At 34.0% G+C, this 19,464-nt stretch overlaps 1 protein-coding gene across 1 annotated transcript in view; it reads right to left on the reverse strand.

The window, feature by feature from the left end:
* The window catches only part of ASCC3 (activating signal cointegrator 1 complex subunit 3), a 251,434-nt gene that overhangs the window by 111,280 nt on the left and 120,690 nt on the right, over window positions 1-19,464 (reverse strand). The window contains exon 14 of the mRNA XM_058801018.1: window positions 15,327-15,461. Coding sequence (XP_058657001.1) covers window positions 15,327-15,461 — 135 coding nt within the window. The remainder of the gene's footprint in view (window positions 1-15,326; window positions 15,462-19,464) is intronic.

Here is a 19,464-nt window from a genome sequence, read left to right on the forward strand (position 1 = left end):
ACAAATTTCTATTGTAACTGACTCAGGTGGCATTTTCCCAACTCTCCCAGATGGCACATATCACTAATAGCTCTTAATTATCACTCAATATTCCAAGTAAATTGGAACTTAAATTATCTGCCTTCATACTAATCTCTGCTTATTCTAATACTCATACATTAAAATTAATCAGATCATCCTATGTTTTAAATGCTGAACATAACAGAACTAAGGAACATCATAGTAAAAGCAGGAATGGAGACTTTACATCCTTTCTATGGATGACAATGGCAACTTAATCAGGGGACATTATTTATCACAAACTCACTTCAGACTTGTTAGATCCCCCAAATGTAATTATGCAACCCCAAAATAACATTCCTACAGCCCTTCCTTTGTGATGGACAATCAGATGCACAAATTCACAGTCTGGCATCACCAGACTCAGTACAGGTCATAATGTTACTTTGTTGTACTTGAAAGTGTGACAAAAGCCAGGTTTTCTCCATGTGACAAAGCTGATAAGAACATACTCCAACCAAAATGTTCCCAAACTGTGGTCAGATAAATAATGGGATTAAATGCCTACTTAATCTCAATTTTTCCCTAAGAAGAAAAAGGATAAGAGTTGCTAAGTGATTTTTTTTCTTATCTGTCCAACTTTCTACAGTTATTGGTGTATTTTTTAGTTTGAGAGCAAAATTCCAGACTATTTTGTATTTGATGAAATGAGTTAACTGTGAAATCCCAAAGTTGTCTGAGATTCCTGAGCATAAATTCAGTCATGGAGGAGGAGGGATTTCCATTAATACCAGAAATAAATAAAAGTTTTATGAGGAATTTCACTCCTACCCCCACAAAATCCCAAAAGAAAATGCTTTGTAGAGTATTGGCCCTCATTCAACCTCTACCATTACACACAGTATATACTTTATAGAACAGAAAACTGAACTCAAGGAAATCTATATTATGGCTTTAACTCATGAACTCCCATACTTACATCAGCCCCTTTACAGTCCCAAAAAAAGCTGATATTTTTCCCTCAAAAAAAGATGGAAACTCATAGAACCCTTTGACAAATCTGTGTTCAAGTGTAATCAATTAATCCTCATGCGTTTTCTCCATCTAATCCCTGTTCTGATGCCAGAAGCTAATTTCACACATATCTTTTGTAAGGGGAAATACAAATTTGAAAGATACAAATATTGACTTTTCCTATTTGCTATTAAGTGTTATTCTTGTAATCAAAACAATGACTAAAAGACATAGAGAAAGAAATGGTTAAAACTGTCAATTTTTTAAGCTTCCTAAAATATGCGTTGGTCAAGAATTTTTATATCTTTTAAGAAAAAGTGAATGTAGCCTGTATTACATTACTATACAGAAATATGTATATGTACTATGCAGGTAAATTATGCATTATAATTATTTCACTTATACCTTATCTGTTCTGTGTTTATAATATCATCTATTAATGGATGCCAGAGGAGAAAAAGGAAAGACTAAAGAAGGGGAATAAGAAAAAAATTATCTTAGGAATTTCATACAAAGGTTAAGAATCCGTCTTTCAAGTCAAGAAGAGTGCTGCACCTCAAGCAGATGCCTGGAAGTCGAGCGCACTTTAATTCTCAGTCATCAAAATGCTCAGAGAAGTGAAACAAGGATCAAGGACCACAAAAAAGCGGCATTTATCAGCATTAAAAGGTACTGCCACAAGGTGGCTCTCAATACTCAGGATTGAAAACTATGACTCAAAAGATGAAATAAAAATCTCCATTTGCTTTGTTTTCTTAAAATTGTAACTGATATGTTTCACCTCCCTTATTCCAGAACACATTTATTTCCACACTAGGAAAATACTTTGAAAATATTTTAAATTCCAGCCAAGAGGTTTCTAGGCTCAATCCCTAACAGCATAATTTTCCTGTAGTTTCTTATTTCTCCCCAAACCAAAGCCTTTGTTATAGTTGGAATTCATATACACATAACTGAAATAACCTTATATACTTCTTTTGATTAAATTAGTTCTCAACTATTTACTAACACTAGTTCTATTTCATGATGAAAAACTATGAAGCTTCTACCTAGAACATGAATTTGTGCATGGACAGCATCTTATAGAGGTTGTTTTTTGTTTTTTTTTCTGAAATGCTCTAGCTATATTATTTAGGTTGTTAAATATCACTTTATCATGTATCCTTTTTACAGGCTTATTAATAGTCTTGGGTATTTCTGGCTATCTTTCACCCTTTAATTATTTTTGTTATGAAAATGTCTGTCTTCATTCAATATCACTTTTCTTCACAAGTGTGAAAATCTGAAATTTAAAGAAACTGGAACAGGTAGGAAAAATTAATGAACAGGGCTATGACTGCCAACTCAGTAAATCTGACAGTACTCAATAAATATGTGATGCAGAATCAAAGAATTGTAGACCTGTACAGCACTCTGAAAAGTACAGGAGTCTCTTAGGACAATCATCTTGGATATTTTCCTCAGACAAGAGATCTTGGTAGTTAGTTCAAGGAATATGCCCCTTCAGAGGAACAAAATCTAAGGGAATACCTGAAAATAACTCTTACAGCTGTTTTGTAACTACAGGCCAATGGAGGTATATTTTCAATGTTACAAAGCAGTAAAAACACTTTTTAACTAAGCTATAACAATCGAACAAAAGCCCAGAAAATAATTTCTGAGTGTAAGGGATCATTAAAAGAATTAAAAGCAATACTGGTGTGTCTATATAATGGTGCATCTATATAAGTGTTTTAAATCCTTGAATCACTGGGACAAATTTGCATTTTCTTATTGCTTTCAGTTCCAGAAGCTTGCAGAATATCCACACCTGCAAAAAGTTAAACACTCTGCTGTGTTTTCTCTACGAAACACTATTTTGTGCTGTATTAAGTTGTGTCCTCAGGGCTTACTCCAAAGCCAAGAGTCTATTTTGCATTAGTTTTAGTATGTTTTCCAATGAGATCCTTCAACTGTAAACCAGCTACGGCTCTGCTCCATTATTCAGCAATACCACAGTTTAAATGAAAGCAGGGAAATACAATATTAACAGTTTCAAACACTTCAGATTTCTGAATGTTGTCCTTGAAAAACATACAGAGCACAATACTTGGAAAAAGTGATCGCTAGAATCAAAGACTTTGCTCTAGAATTCTACATTTGATTACAAAATTCATGCATATTAAAGCCAGAGGCACCCTCACAGAAAGAAAATTTGCAGCATTTTTCATCCTTGATGCAATGGCCTTTGATTCCCCAGCTTTTATTATTATTATTACAAAGAATTTTGAAAGGCTTTTGCAATGCTTTTGATACTCCAAATTCAAGAACCTCAGGGTTTGCCCTCCAGTACTAGGTTTTTAGCATTTTGTCAACAGTTCTCAATATTTTAGAACTTCTAAATATGCAAGTCATGGTTTTTGTCTTAGAAAACAAAAAAAAAAAGACAGAGAGGAGTCCCTAGCACATTAATTACTAACTAGAGGTCATAGCCTTAAACACAGCAATAATGACAGCAAATTCAAGCTTCATCTCTTGAGGACAGATCCTCAGAGTAGTTAGCAGAGATCAAGAAGGCATCTTAAAAATGCCGGTCAAGATCTTTATTCAAAGAGATAAGATCTTACATTTCCTTATTTGGAAAAAAAAAAAAACAAACCCCATTATAAGTGAAAACTGAGCAGCAACCAGCAAACATCAGCCCTCAAAGGACCAAGATGCTGCAAGCTCTGCTGGTCACAAGGATTTTGCTGCTGTGCAGGGTGGATTATTTCAGCTCTTGCTGAGTTCAGGCAATCAGCAGATGTACACATAACATCTTTCCACAGCAACAAGTTTTTTTTTCTTGTCTGAAGATATTTTTTGATTGTCAGGGAAAAATACTTTTTTTCCTTAGTTTTAGCTATGAAAACTTTATTTTAGTTTTAGTCCTGTTGTATCTACTGGAGAACATGGACAATTTGCTAATTTTTATTTTTTTAGAACCCCTTTCTAAGCTTCATCAAAACCTCCCCATATTTAAGGAATTTTCTGGCTGGCCTATGTTGACATCCATTGACTCAAATTTTCACAATTTCTATCTTCAGTCACTGAAAAGACTCACCAGATGACTTGTACAAAAAACTTTGAAGTCCCTTCCATAGTTTTCTTCCAGAAGTGGCAAACCACTACAATACAGCAAAACTTACATAAAAATAACTATTTTCAGTAATGCTTCAAACATGTTTCAATATTCTAATGTTTCTCAAGTTCTAAAAATTTAAAAAATTTTCATTTTTTAGCTTTGCTGGCTAAAATTAATTCTTTATCTACGTGCATTGGTATTGTACAGAGGTTGAGGTCTGATAGGTGGAATGGGGAACAATAATTTGTTTAAGAATTCATAGTTCAGCACAGAAATTCACAAGTCCCCCAATACTGACAACCTGCCTATCTGCACTCTTCCAGCATCTTCTCACAAACTCCATACTTCCAAATTTGCCTTCCATATTTTTAGCAATTTTATTTTCATTTCACAATACACAGTAAGCTTAATTTTGTCAACAACCAGTTTTCATTATAGTTCATGCCCAGCTTGTGTATACTCTACACTTGTCAAAAACATGATGCTGTTACTCTAGTTCCCATTAGCATAATACATAATTTCCAGTTCTAGTTTTTTACTCAAATAAGCCAAAAATTACAACATTGTACATTTAGAAAGATTTATCCAAATGCATATTTATATGATGTTCATTCAAAAAATCTTAGTTGTGGGAAAAAAATACTGGTTTTCAGATTTTTATGTGTTTTGGGACACACTCTATAATCAGGTTCTGTTGGTTTTGATGCAGCAATAAAAAGGTTTCTGAAATAACTGAGTTATTCAAAATAGATTTGGCAAATTTAGGCAAAATCCTAACTGGACTTTGATAAAGGTGACATGCAATGGTATCTGTACATTCTAAAGAGCAGCAGTTTGTGGCTGTATACAACAAAATGCTTTCCTACAACAATATGATTCCCAGCAAGCAGGGATTCTTCTGATTCTTGTCTGACTTTTGAAATTCCAGTTCAAAGGATCTTAAGATGAATTCAAAACAACCAAAGATAAAAGAAGATACAACTAATCTTGCAGATACCGAGGCTTCCATAAAAATATAACAGATATTCTAAAAACCAGAGACTGACTATACACGTAACCAAACTTAGACTGCAGAAAGAAATATATGGCAATAAATATTTGGCAGTTCTCTAAAAATGAATCTCCACAACTTTTCAGAAGTATGCTTAATTTCTTTTTAACTTATTTTGCTTTCTCCAAAGGACCTCTGGCTCTCAGTATGTGGAATTACTGGAATGTGGATCAAATTGAAATCACTCCCTCTTTATGTTTTCCTCTAATTACTCTTTCATTTAAAAGTCTCAAAAGTGCATGCCCATTTTCCAGTTCATCTTAATTAGATGTCATTGCCAGCTTCAATGGAAAACCACATCTGTCCAGTTCTGAACAACTCTATATCTTGTGCAAATAAACTAAAGGAATAGTTATAAAGCCCAATGAAATTTGCCTACACAATGGTATTTGGAGGAGTTGGAAGTAGAAAGTGAATGACAACTGAAATAGTCAACATATAGACCTAAACAATTCCACCAAACCATAATGAAACTAATATTTGAAAAACTTTATTATTTTGAAAATAAATGAAATCAAGAATATTAACTGAAATCCAATATTGTTTTCCACTTGTTAATAAAGTGGTTTTAAAATGAAAACCTGAATCAAGCATCTAAACGTACCTTGGTGAATCTATTTATTTGCACTGATTCTAATCATGTTTTTAAAGAGACAGTGTGAGACAGTTTCCAATATTGCAGTGATGTTTTCTGTCATTTTGTGTGCTTATGAAAATGTATTTTTCAATTATAATGGGTCAGACCCTTAAATTTTTTAAAAAAATAACAATTCAAAGCTATCTTATACCTTCATTGTTTTACAATACAAAAGAAAATTACATGAATGCTCAGGGAGCAAAGGGGACACAGTCAGTTAACAGCGATACTCTGCAGGAAAAACATCAAGCAATTCCAGAAGAAAGAACATATATTTATTCTACAGGATAGCTGTGAACTACAGGATTTGTTCTGAATTTTAGCTCAGTAAAGACAACTACAAAGGGTGTTCTCTGATGGCCTGAATGTTTAAAGCAATCTCCAACCACTTAAAAAAATCAAGACACTGCATCCCTCATTTACAACCCCGAAGAATAGTACTTGGTGATGAACTTTTTAAAGTCAAGTGTGATTGCTAGAAAAAAACCCTAAAATAAAATACAATTCACCGGACCTTGCAAAGTTTACTTTCATTATTTACTGTAGAAGAAATGAAACGTTTTCTAAAAGAATGTCAATCATTGAACAGCATCAAGCCTGTTGGAGAGCAATATAATCACCCTGAAATACAAAGTACAACTGATCAACAAGAGGCATTGACTGTCAGTGTGCAATGCAGAAACCCTCCCAATTGTTATTAACTTTCAATTATTACTCTTCATTGCTAATAATTACTGTAGCTACACTATTTCCTGACAAATGATTTGCTAAGTAGATAGGATCTCTTTAAACACTATTTTTTAGTCAGCATATGATTTCCATACAAAGGTACTAAAACTGCATGTGATCAGAATCATTTGTCAGCATGGTTTGGTGCATCTTACAAGAAAAGGTGCCTGAAAATTGTCTACAGTCTTACTGTGAACATATTGCATAAGGTTGCACACTGCAAACTAGAACTAAATGGCACATTTTGGAAAAGCAAGCAAGACCTAGGGGTCTAGGGATTGAAAGCAGCTGAAAACTGGCTGAAGCAACCAAGCTCTTTGGGCTGAAAAGGGGCTAGGGTAGGCAGCACTTATGCTGACTTGACTGTTTATAATTTCTTCTTGCTGGAGTGCTCACCTCTAACCAGGTATTGCCTGCCTTTTAGCCTTAAATCACAGAATAAAATGAAGAAAAGGGAGCTTTATCCATTCAACATACCTCACATACTTTTAATATACACCTGACCTGATTACACATGGTGAAAACAAGTGCTGGCAGAAATGAAAAGCGAGTAGTAGGCTGTGCTACTGAAGTACAAAGAATGCAGTCCTGGTCCCCAGACTTGTGAAAATTAAAACAATCATACTGGTTTTGTTTTTGCTTTTCCCTCCCAAATGTCTCAGAAGTTGATAATTTGTTTCTTTATGATTAGCACAGGTATTCAATATCCAAATATACTTGATACAATGGATGAGATTTCAAGTTGAAATCCTCTTATCCAGGGAAGCTGTTGATTAATAACTACTGGGAAAAGATATAGCAAACTTTTTGATCTGGATTACATGTTAAAGCATCCTAATAGCAAACTGAAGGAGATTTTCTCAGTCCAGGGAAAAAGGAATGTTGCGTGGCTTTTCTCTCTCAGTGTCCAGAATGAAGTTAAAATTTCAGGAAAGACAAAGAGATCACAATTGCTGATGCAAAAAATAAGAAATAGCTAAGAATGCATAGGAAAATAGGAAGAGATATTAAAGCTTTAATAAATTCATTTTTAAAATCAGTTAGTTTTACAGTAACATCAACATTTATGCTGATTTTAAAAGAAATACACATATGCTGCTACTGACTGTGCAAACCCCTGTAACTGCAACATCAACTTGTTAGAACTACTCATTACAGCAACCAATGTCATAGCCTGACATCAAGGAACCTCTATTAGCCTAATATTCTTCCCATACCCCACAGAGAAAGAAGTTTCAGTATATTTTAAAAGTCTTAGATTTAAAGAGAATTACCTATTAAAGACATTCTTTTAAACAGTATAACTTTGAATTTCAGTTTCTATATTTTGAAGCACTAATAAAACATTTAAACAAATTTATTTTCTTTAAGGTCTGAATTTACTGAATGCAAAGACTGCACTACCTTGCAGAAGACTGCAGTAGACTTCATTTAAGGAGATGTTTAATCATGTTATAAATATGACAACAGTTTCAAATGATCTTACTAAGCACATTTACTATTTAATAGGAATTTTGTCAACAATGAAAGGGGATGCTATAGGCAACACATTATCCCAGAGTTTATCAGAGCATTTCCATGGAGGATTAGAAAGAAAAGGCATTAAATCTTATATTTACAGTGGTTAAATCCATTACTGATTTTAACCTGAATAACTCTGAAATAGCTGAGAAGCTCTGTACAAAAGCATAAAACCTCTTTCAGTAGTTCCTTGAAGAAAAACATCAGCACCCCTGTCAGCTGTATTTGCAACCTCAGAGATCATTCTAGAAAAAGGTTTGCTAACCCATTTTTCCTGTAGGAGATCCATTACTAATGCAGTGCATCTTCTGGAAGTAGAACAAATATTCATGAGGTGGCTTTCCAGTGATAAACAGGATGAAACTAAGCATTGTTGCATATCAAGCTGACACTCATGATAGATAAAACAGAATATACAATCAAGCCCATAGATTAGTGGGGGGGAAAGTCCATTTTATTTTTTCACAGGATAGCTGAACACTGTTACTTGTTACATCAGTGCTGTACCATCAGAGCCTGAGAGACAAGAAGTCTGAAATCCTTGGATAAGAGACTGGTTTTCAGAAATACAGCTGATAACAGAATTCAGTCTATACCATATAGTTTATACCTTCTGATTCATAATAAAAACACTAGAAAGTTCCAGCAGGCTGTAAACAATACACAGGACTACACAGAGCATCAAGCTGAAAGTAGAACTACAAACTTAAAGCTGTGCAAATACAATTTCCAGAATGACACATAAAAAAGTAACTATTATAATAACAAAAATATACATCAAACTTCAAGCGGTTTTCCTTTTTAAAGGTCAGGAAAAGCAAAAGCAAAAAGAAATTTACTGTTTCTGTCAACTTTTTATTTCAGTTTACAACAGCTAACACTTAGCTTTAATATCTAGGAATACTGCTAAAAAAACTGAAGGCAATATTTTTCTATTGCTTACAATATATCCCTCTGTAAAAAGGCCTCCCCAAAATCAAAGTGTCCATCTGAATAACAATGCTAAATTCCACAGCTCAGGATTCATTAAAACAGTGGAATTGTTGTATACAGAGCACATTTTTCTTTAACACCTGAATTTTTAGGATCACATCTTATTGTGAATTTTGTCTCTGACCTTCAAGCAGGACTACTGAATAAAATATCCCATGAAAGAAATACAGAGCGCTTCACTTCCTTCTCTGAAAGACAATTAGCAAATATTTTTCACAAATAAAAAAATATAGTAATTATAAAACAAATAGGAAGCTTCAATATATGTTTGACATTTATTATAGCTAATGTATTTGAATACATATCCTCATTTTATTTTTATCGTTTTTTTAATGGCATATCAAATATTAGATATGTTATTAGTAAAACAAAAATAAAATTAGGATTGTTCTGAAATAATTAAATGTCAGGCAAATGATTGCACATTAAATATTTGATGAATACTCTCTAAAAATTAATTTCTAATAGTTTAAAAATGTTTGACAGATAATTAAGAGAATTAGTAATTGCTTGGATATTTAAGGCCAGTAAAGAATACAATGCTATTAACTATTCTACTTTTTCAGTTCATCCTGTGAAGTAGCCTTTACTTCCATTTGCTGTGTCTAGACTAGAATTGTTTGAGTATTACTTATTCTTGTAAGTCATATACTGGATTTCAGATGATTCTAAGTATGTTATTTATCCATTACAGCAAAAACTACATACAGAATACAAAATAAGGACTGTATTACATTATCAAGATTATTCTCTGCCAGGTATTGCTAAATTTCATGTCAAATGAAATGGCAAGACTGAATGGCCTGTAGTCTGCTAAATTTGGGAACAGTGCCAATAAACATCCATTTATACAAGATAGCTCTTGTCAGACAAACATGATATTATCATTATGAAGCTTAGATTAATCACTCTGCATCACACAGCAGTGATATAATACAGTTAAACTTCTGTCAGAAATTTCATTTATATGATGCAGCATTGGGAATTAAGTACTATATAAAATTAATTTCATTTATTAAAGAGATTAAAATCAGGCAATGATGACTGAAGAAAGTAATTGTATACAGGAACTTTCACATGACAGAATGTCAATGTCTTCAGAGATCCAATTTGACCTATGGATATTTAATATCTGTACCAGTGATCAAAAATTTAAAACATGAACATGCTGATTAAAGGTACAGTTTGGAAATAGAAACACTGAAATAATGATAAGTGCTTGCAAGGACAGATCAGTTCCTCACCACCCCTTGGCCCACCTACAGATGAACTTGGAGGTTTCAGGAACAAAGAAACCAGGCCATGTTTGGAGAATAGATTTTAAAAAGAACCTAGAAAAGCTCTTAAAAGTCATGTTTTATTGCATAAAATGTATTTGATTTATGGTGTAAGGTGTAAGAAATGCTGTGCCAGGTCAGACACAGTCTGTCTAGAGCAATAGCTGCTTTGAACAGCAAATGCCTAAGGAAGAGGAGTGTGAATGCCCTTCCCAGTATAATCTCTTGGCCCCTCTAACTTTGCCACTGGAAGACTTTCTGAGCAGCTTGATCTACGTCTAACAACAATAATTTGCTATTTCAATTAATAAAAAATTTCTCAGGGAAAAAAATTTAAGTCAATGAAGAGAGCTAGCATAAGATCCTGGGTCTAGAGCACTAGGCAGGCCAATTCAGACATGAAGAATTACACATGTCAAGGCTATAAACATTTTAGAAATTGTTACTGGAGCTCAAACAGAATTTTGTGCCTTGCTCAATTCCCTACATCACATTATAAACATTTCACAACAGCTGGTCCTTCTTGTACACAAAAACTATGAATCCATTAGTGTGTCCCTGCAGTATTTCTACAGCTCTGATTTGTTCTGTTTAGAACCACAGTTGTCTGCAGTAACATTTTCTTTTTTTTTTCCTAACAGTTGCAATGATAGAAATCTGTACATATACAATTCCTGATGACAGTCACTTAAGCCTGTAAATGTGTGTACCCCTATGTGGTACTGAAGTTTGTAGCTTAGCCAGTAAACCTCTCCAGCATTAGAATTACCATTGAAGGAGAAAACTTCTGCACTTTCAGGATACCTGAATACAGCACTGTACTTGATTCAGGCACTGCTATTCCAGGCTCTGGTGTCTAATTCCAGGATGGGTTATTCGAAAGAAAGCAGAAAGTTAAGGAAAATAACTAACTTCTTTATATCCAACTTGACTTCACTGTGCCTTGTGTCTTTCTTTATCTGTTACACTTTGAAATCTTTAAAAACACTGGCACTGAAAGCTCCTATGACAAAATACATGATGATAAAACCCTTTGGTGAGATGCACATACATTACTGCTCTTAATATAGCTACTTCTGTTGGAAATATTTACTGCTAAGAAAGAAAAAGAAAATTTAGATTGAACAGTAATAGTTTTAATAACAACCCACCACATGCTCTAATCACTGAAATCTTTGGTGTACTCATAAGTCTTCATATGTAAGAGCCTTAATTGCTCAGAGAAATGTTGCTGGCATATTACTCATTTTATGATTATTGATGGCTGTTTATGCACAGTTGCTGCTTTGGCAGACTATATATCTTATTTGATTAGTATCTTTATTGTGCTAACTGTATATAAATAAAAATATGTCTCAAAGATACATGCTGTGACATAATTATTTCAATACAGTATATTCATATTAGTTTAAACAGCAAGTTTCTGATGAACAGAGAACATAAAACCACAAATTCCCTCAATATCTTGAAAACTCCTTTTATAGACAATAGTTATTAGGTAACAGAGCCGGAATCAACAAAGTAATTAATTTTTATTGTAAATGAAATGAATATAATTTAGCTTTGTTTGTTGAATGGATCCTGAAAGAAGACAAATGGAAGTATGTTGGGAAAAGTTACTGGGGGTGTTTTGCTACTGATTTCAGTATGACTAGGCTTTCACTCTATTTTTAGTATTCTCATTACTGATTTATTTATGTGTGACAGTGAAGGAAACCTCAAGTACATTGCATTATCTAATCTGTGTAAAATACTAACAACAGTATTAAAAAATAATATTTTCCCCCAATATCTAGATCACACTTAAATGCACAAGAAGTAAAATATTCCAAATTTACCCTCATGTAATATGTGCATATGATACATGCTGATCACTGGAAGAATTTCAAGTTCTTCTGTCTCTTCATAGCCATTGCAAGACTCAAGACAGACACAAGAAGGTTATGTGATCCTTGGCTGAGAACACAATTCCCTCTCATTCATTGCTATATGTTGTGGTTTAGGGGTGATACTCCCTAATTTACAGCTCCCACCTGAGAGTCTCCAAACCATGCACTGCTTGCTTGCTTCTCCCCTCCCAAAGCCTCCCCTTGCAGCTGGAGAGGAGAATTGGAGGCAAAAAGGTGAAGATCATGGGTTGGGATAAGAACAATTTACTGGAAACAGCAGTAAGGGAAGAAAGCAAACAGAAATAGGAACAGCACTGATGACACAGGGCACAGGACAGAGGGGAACCATTCACGTGTGACTGCAGGAACTGGCGTTACCAGACTACTCTGCTGCTCCTACATGACCAGAGGGACCCCCTCCTGCCCAGAGGACACCCCCTTCCCTCTGCCCCCAGACCCCAGCAATGATGTGAGTTGGTACAGAATAATCTCCAGGTCCTCTCTTGGCTACTGAAAAAATTAACCCAATCCTGGCTGGAACCAGGACGCTCTGGTCTTCACGCCTTTTCCTCCTTATCTGGTTATAAATTTGTTCTGTTATTGACAGTCACACTTCTTGTTCTTGCTTTTCCAGACAATCATCACCAGCCTGGTTTGTAAGTGCATTTTGCCTTATCTTCCACACTTCCTAGGTACTGATTTATAAGAATTTTTAAAATTCTGTTGGGAAAGATTCCATAATTTTGCACATTACATTTTCATGCCTCAAGTTTCTCTGTAAGAACACTTGGAAGTGTGTACCATTAGTACTGATCTTGTCTACAGCTTTTCCTGAAAAAGGGATGATGCTTATATTTTCATATTAAAAGAGTAGTATTCCCACACAAGAATTCAAATTCTCTTGGGAGTTTGCTTAGAATAACAAGTACATTTCACATGAACCTATATAGTGACAATATTTTACTTGCATTTTTTATGAATAGCATGTAAAGCTTACAATTTAAGTACTCATTTTCATTTACCTCTCTCTTTCCCAGTTCCTTCCTCACTTCCTGAATCATGATGCCAAGTCATCACTCTTTTCAGTGATGTTTTCAGCCTCTCTATTCAAGCCATTTCCTCAGTGTAAAAGCAGAGAGATTTGTCTGATTCATGGCAGCTTCCCAGAAGATTCTACTGTGTAATTCTCTAAATAAGCCAAAGACTGCTCTCCCAAGTCCTAAGTCTCACCGTCTACCATCACAACCTTCCTCTGAACACTGAACTCAGTCACTACAATGAAATTTGCCACTTATGGAAATGGCTTTCACCAATTCTTGAGCAGCAAAGTAGGGGCCTGGTTGGACTCAAAAGCAGTCCCAAAGTGTAGTTTATGAACCTCATGGGCGGCCTGAATAATGCCACTATCCCAGATGATGGTTGAAAATGAAGTGGGGAGACTTCTGCCAGTATTCACTAGAGTAAATCAGAACCACTACGTCTGCCTGGACAGATAATCCTCAACAGATCTCAACTAGAACCTCTCTGTCCCTTCCTTCCTGCTCCCACCTTGAAGCAGACAGGAGCTGCACATGTCCAGTTTCACTGTGGGGCTCTGCACAGTCAAAGATCAACCTAACAGAGAACACAACTCCCTCTCCTGCACCTCCCTGTCTGTGCTTTCCAGCTCGGTGCATTCGATGCACTGCCTCAGAGATGGAATCTACTGCTATTTCCACAAGTAATAAGCATTACAGCACATCAAACCACATTCATGTTACACATATTCCAAACAGGTTTAGAACTTTCCTCTGTGACAGTTTTGTGGTTTCCATCGACACAGGAATATGCTTTCTAATTAATATATCTAATTTAATTAATTACAGAAAAGTAAAACTAAAGACACAGGAGCTGTTTTCACTCACATACACAGTGAGTTGGATGAATACTTTTTTGACAGATATCTCACAAAATTTGCACTGCTGTAATAGGCATAAAATTTTTCTTAATTTCTTTGGCAATAATTTTGACTGTCTAAATAAGTACTAGTATTTTCAATAGCTTAATTTTTTCTTGTATTAACATTAAAAAACTAACATTATTTTTAATAAATGAAGAGTTTCAGTTTTTCTTTCTAAGAAATGTAATGAAAAAAGGTTCAGCATTAATTAGTGCTATAGTAGAAACATGGGGTCTTCAAGTTCAAGTTTGATGTTTTTTATAATATAGCAGATATGAGCATCTACTAGAAAAAGAGGGGCTTTTAAATATGCTATGTTATGAAATATAATGATATCAACTTATATGAGCATAGTTTTAAAATATTTATTATAGCTCTCAGAAGCATCTTGCCAAAAAGAACATAATTTATCCTGATTTCTCCAGGTTTCAGAAATCTGATTCTGCCAACTGTAACATCTATGCTCCATTCACAATTACTAAAACTGAATGAATCTTTTCACATTCTCTTCAGAGGTATATCATAAAGTAACATTTTTTATTATAACTAACAACAGATGCAAGAACCTAAAACCCACAGAAGATTGTAATTCACAGGTCTAAAATACTGAAAAGTTTATAGATATATTTGCCAGTGCAAGAAAGTATCTCCCATATGTATTAAAACTTTTACAGCAATTATCTTTTCTAAGTTCATGGGGAGAAATCAATTGTGGAACGAGAAAGAACCTTATTTTTCATGGGATCTTAAAAAGACACTGCTAAATCTAATCTTTAGACTTCAGTTGATATCACCAAATATAAATGCCACACACAGCACAGAATTAAGAATTGTTATGGAAATATTATTTCAGCAGATATAATGGCATATTCCTTGAAACTGGTGGTTTAGAGACTTCCTTAGCTGCAAACATGAAAGTTACTGTCAAGTAGTACAAGCTGCATGAAACACAATTATCAGCTTTATCTTAACAAACTGAAAATAACAAGACTTTGCCCTTCCTTTACTATTACTCCTTCTGCTCCCCTATTCAATTCAGCAACCTCACATGACTTTTCAAAGCAAAATCTTCCCAGAAGCTGAAAAATGCTGCATCTATTCCCATGCTGGACTATCTTGTAAAAATATCAATTCCAAGACTGAAAAGACTACCAGTGGAAATGATTCACTTACCTGTTTTTCAGCTTGTCCATATTCTGACCCTTGGGGTGACAAGAAGTGACAAATATGACCATTGTTCTTTGCTTTTTCTCGAAGAGCCATAGCAGTTCGTACCGTAGCATTTCTAGCATGAACAAACACCATCACCTTTAGACAGAAAGAAACAGGGCCAATGAGAAATAATAAAAAAGGTTTAATCAAATAATGAAAACTCTTTAATTACAAAATATTGCCTATGGTAATGACAAAAACTAGGTAATACATGACATACTGATGAAAACTAATGCCATTCAAAAGCAATTAAAGGATGATCCTGCCTACATTGTTATTGAATATTTTCAAAGAGCTTTTGAGGAGATTGCATCTTTTAAAAATTCTTAAGTCCTTAAAAATAGAGAACAATTGTTGGCCATAAATAGTTCATGTTCACATAGTACTAAGATTAACATTGATGTAAAGAGTTGTGTTATTTGACACATCCTAAATGATCTGGAAACAAATACTGGGCTGATAAACATTCTGATGCTACAACTTGGCTCGTCAGAAAAGAACAACCAAACAGAAGAGAACTACTCTGCAATGCTCACAGTTAAAAGCCCACAAGAATATTACCACTGTTAACAGACGGACCACTAATGCAATATTCAAAAGCCATGAAAACTAATCAAACTGTTTGAGAGAAATATTTTTACTTTTTTTCATGCTGTTGAGAATGTCAAGAAGAGATCTCAAAAAAGAGTTGGAGTCTTTTACCTAAAAACAACTAAAATTTCTTTCTCTTTCTTTTCTTTTCTTTTCTTTTCTTTTCTTTTCTTTTCTTTTCTTTTCTTTTCTTTTCTTTTCTTTTCTTTTCTTTTCTTTTCTTTTCTTTTCTTTTCTTTTCTTTTCTTTTCTTTTCTTTTCTTTTCTTTTCTTTTCTTTTCTTTTCTTTTCTTTCTTTTTCTTATTACTGCCTGCCATAATGTATGTGTACAAACAACCCTGTGGGCTTCAGAAACTTTGATAGTCGGAGGCACTCAGTATAGATGTTTCAAGAATTGGAATGGGACGGATGGATTGGGACCACATTGAGTTCCCTTTCTCTTCTGCCAATTATACTCAATAAATTTCAATAAATTCATTAAGTATAAACAAAAAAACCTGCACATGTTTCTGCTTTTAGTTAGCAGAGGCTTGGAATAAAACTTCAGTTATGATTTCTAAAGCTTCTGCCTACATGTATGACAATCTCTGACACCACAGCAATCATTCATTCAGTAAGACCTTAGTATGCAGACAATAACTGAGAAACAAGCATTGTGCAACTGTCCTCTACCCAGAAGCCTTTCCACAGTTCTTATAGATTAATTTTCAGATGTGCAGCACTTTTCTATGATATTTATCTGTCACTGATTTAATAATGTACAGCTGGATTCATTGGCTTTTATGTGTTAAATGATGACATATCAACACCTGAAAAAATTTACAGTGATTGCAAAATTGTTGACTAAAAAACCAGAACTTTTCAGACAGACAACAATCCCTGTACATCTTGTTACATCTTGTAATCTCTGTACATCATAACATGTTTTTAAAGAACCGGCCCTAGCTAAAAATTGACATATAACATTTTGTTGTATGTTTTTTTCCCCAATGAAGTCAGTAAACATTCAAATATACTGTAAGACAGCAATATAGTCTTAGGAGGGTTAATTTAGCCTGTCCTTACTGTGTCAGAGAATATTACATTTCAGTGGCAAAATCTCTGCATTACATTATGCAAATAAGTTAGGAAAAGTAATTTAGAATAGAGAGAAATGGTTCCACAGTTACAAGCTGTGTAATTAGATCTGTACTTTGCAGTTCAAAGCCAGCTCTGGTGTATATAGCCCTAGTGCTGAAAGCGTCTGCTGCTGCTCTCCTGAAACCAAAGCTTTTAAATAATAAAAAATATACAAGAAAGGAGAAAGCAAATGTCTCTAGCTAGGTTACCTCCTCAGAATTTTTGCAAAGTATAAAACAAATCAAACCTTTTACTGAAGACTTTGTTTAAAATTCACAGCAGGAACTGCTTGCATTCCCCAAAGAGTTGCATATTCCAGGTTTTAATCTTTATGAAAGATGTTAGTGCATCACCAAAGCGCAGAGAAGTGTGCCATTATTACTAAAAATGTATAATCAGGTACTTGAAATACCTTGAAATACATTTCTTTTGCCTTGGACAGCAAAGATGCTTGGATTAACTTTTCCTACTGGAAAATACATATCTCAAACGGACATGCTCTATGATAGCTTTAAAATGTTGCATCATTTTTCTGGGGAAACATGCTGACTCTTTCAGTTATCTTTCCATCTTCCTATTAAAAGTGCTGGTCACTTGAATGCTTGAGTTCAGCAATTCTGTTACTGAACACCTCTCCTTGATGAGAGAAGGCCTAGGTTTTGCCAGCCACTTTCCATCATACCTTTCAAAGAAACTAAGACTAAAGAATGAATTTATTTAATTCAATGTTGATATTAATTATGTGGTAAAGAAACAAGCATCTATATTTTAGCCTCAAGACTGTTTGGCTTCACACAGCTAAATCCTTATAACATGTTCTTTTATGTGGTTCTTGATCTGGGTATTACTTCTACTGAAAACGAACAGTTAGGGATATTGATCAACAGATTAATCTGTACAAACATCTTCTGCCTTGAGGTCAGCATGAAAACTTCCCCAAGTATTTTACAAAACTCAATTCCTAAAAAACTTTCAATGCTTTTCCCCAAGGACTGCTAAGGACACCTATTTATGTTAAAAACATTTCCCTCCACATCATTAAATAGAACCACCTTACAGACTAAGTAAAACTCTAACATGTAGCCCAATTCTAAAGATTATTAAAACTTTTCTCTCATGCTGTGATTTCTCCCTAACTGCCAAGATACAGTTCAAAATTGCAATGCCCAACATTTACAGAATGAAAGTATATTACATCCAAAATATACATGAAAACAACACACACAGAGCTCACTAATGGCTCTTGATCAAAAATGATGCTAAATCAGGATATTTTAGATTAGCAGATCTAACTGATAGCATAGCAGTGTATAAATGTGATTTCCGATTCCTCTCCCCAGTTCATGTAGTAACTCATGAAGAACTATCCAGAAATTATAACTAAAAAACCAGCAATAAATAAGAAATTTCATAAGTTGACCTATACTAAAGCTTAAAAAGTTTAACTTAGAAATCTTATTTTTGCTTTAGCAGATTTTTGTATTTTGCATATTAAAGTCTTTCTGCACATTAAACAACACCATGGGAATGGAAAGAGCTAAACAGGCTGTCACTTACTAAGGCAACAAGAGAATTTGAATTTGCTTTCTAATTATTTTAATTAATGTTAGTACATCTTGTATTTAAAAGAAATATTGATATAATTTGCATGTGTACTAAGATCTTTTACTACAGAAAACTGAAGGATTACTAAGCTGCCTACAAACTAGTGCTAATGAGACGTTTTTTATATCCTTCCTTGTCTACAAAAAAAAAGTCACAATTTAAAGGCAGACTGCATTTACTCATCACATGACATTAAATAATGTTGATTGGAATATATGAATTTTCATTCAAGGTTGAGAAGTTAAATAAAATTAAAGAGAAATATTTAGTAAACTGTGCTGTAGAACAAAGCTGCACAATACCATACAATATTTTAACAGAAAATATTAATTAATAACAAAGAAATATATAATGTTTCATCAGCTAATCAAAACAGCAAGGTGATAAATTTTGAAGTCTTGATAGGTTGCCATTAATCACTCTCTAAATTTTGATTTATTCACTCAAATAAATTACTTCTGCTCATCTCTGTTAAAACAAAACCTAGGATTTTTCAAAACACTCTGTATAATCTCATAAAAATCTATTTATCATCACTATTTATCTAACTACCTTTCTATTTTGATATACTAGGTTTTAAGGGGTAATTACACCACTGTTGAGATATTTTTACTATTGCAATGTGCACTTATTTATTTATCTGCAATAATAGTACTGTTTAGACATGTGCCCTATAATTTCAATTTCTGTATTTTTTTGTGGATTTTTTTAATGTATATTTACTTAAAAAGTGACTACCCTAGTGAATGCTTTATTGCACAGTCCCATCTGATTTTTTCATTA

Source organism: Ammospiza caudacuta, chromosome 3, assembly GCF_027887145.1.
Source record: "Ammospiza caudacuta isolate bAmmCau1 chromosome 3, bAmmCau1.pri, whole genome shotgun sequence".
NCBI lineage: Eukaryota > Metazoa > Chordata > Aves > Passeriformes > Passerellidae > Ammospiza > Ammospiza caudacuta.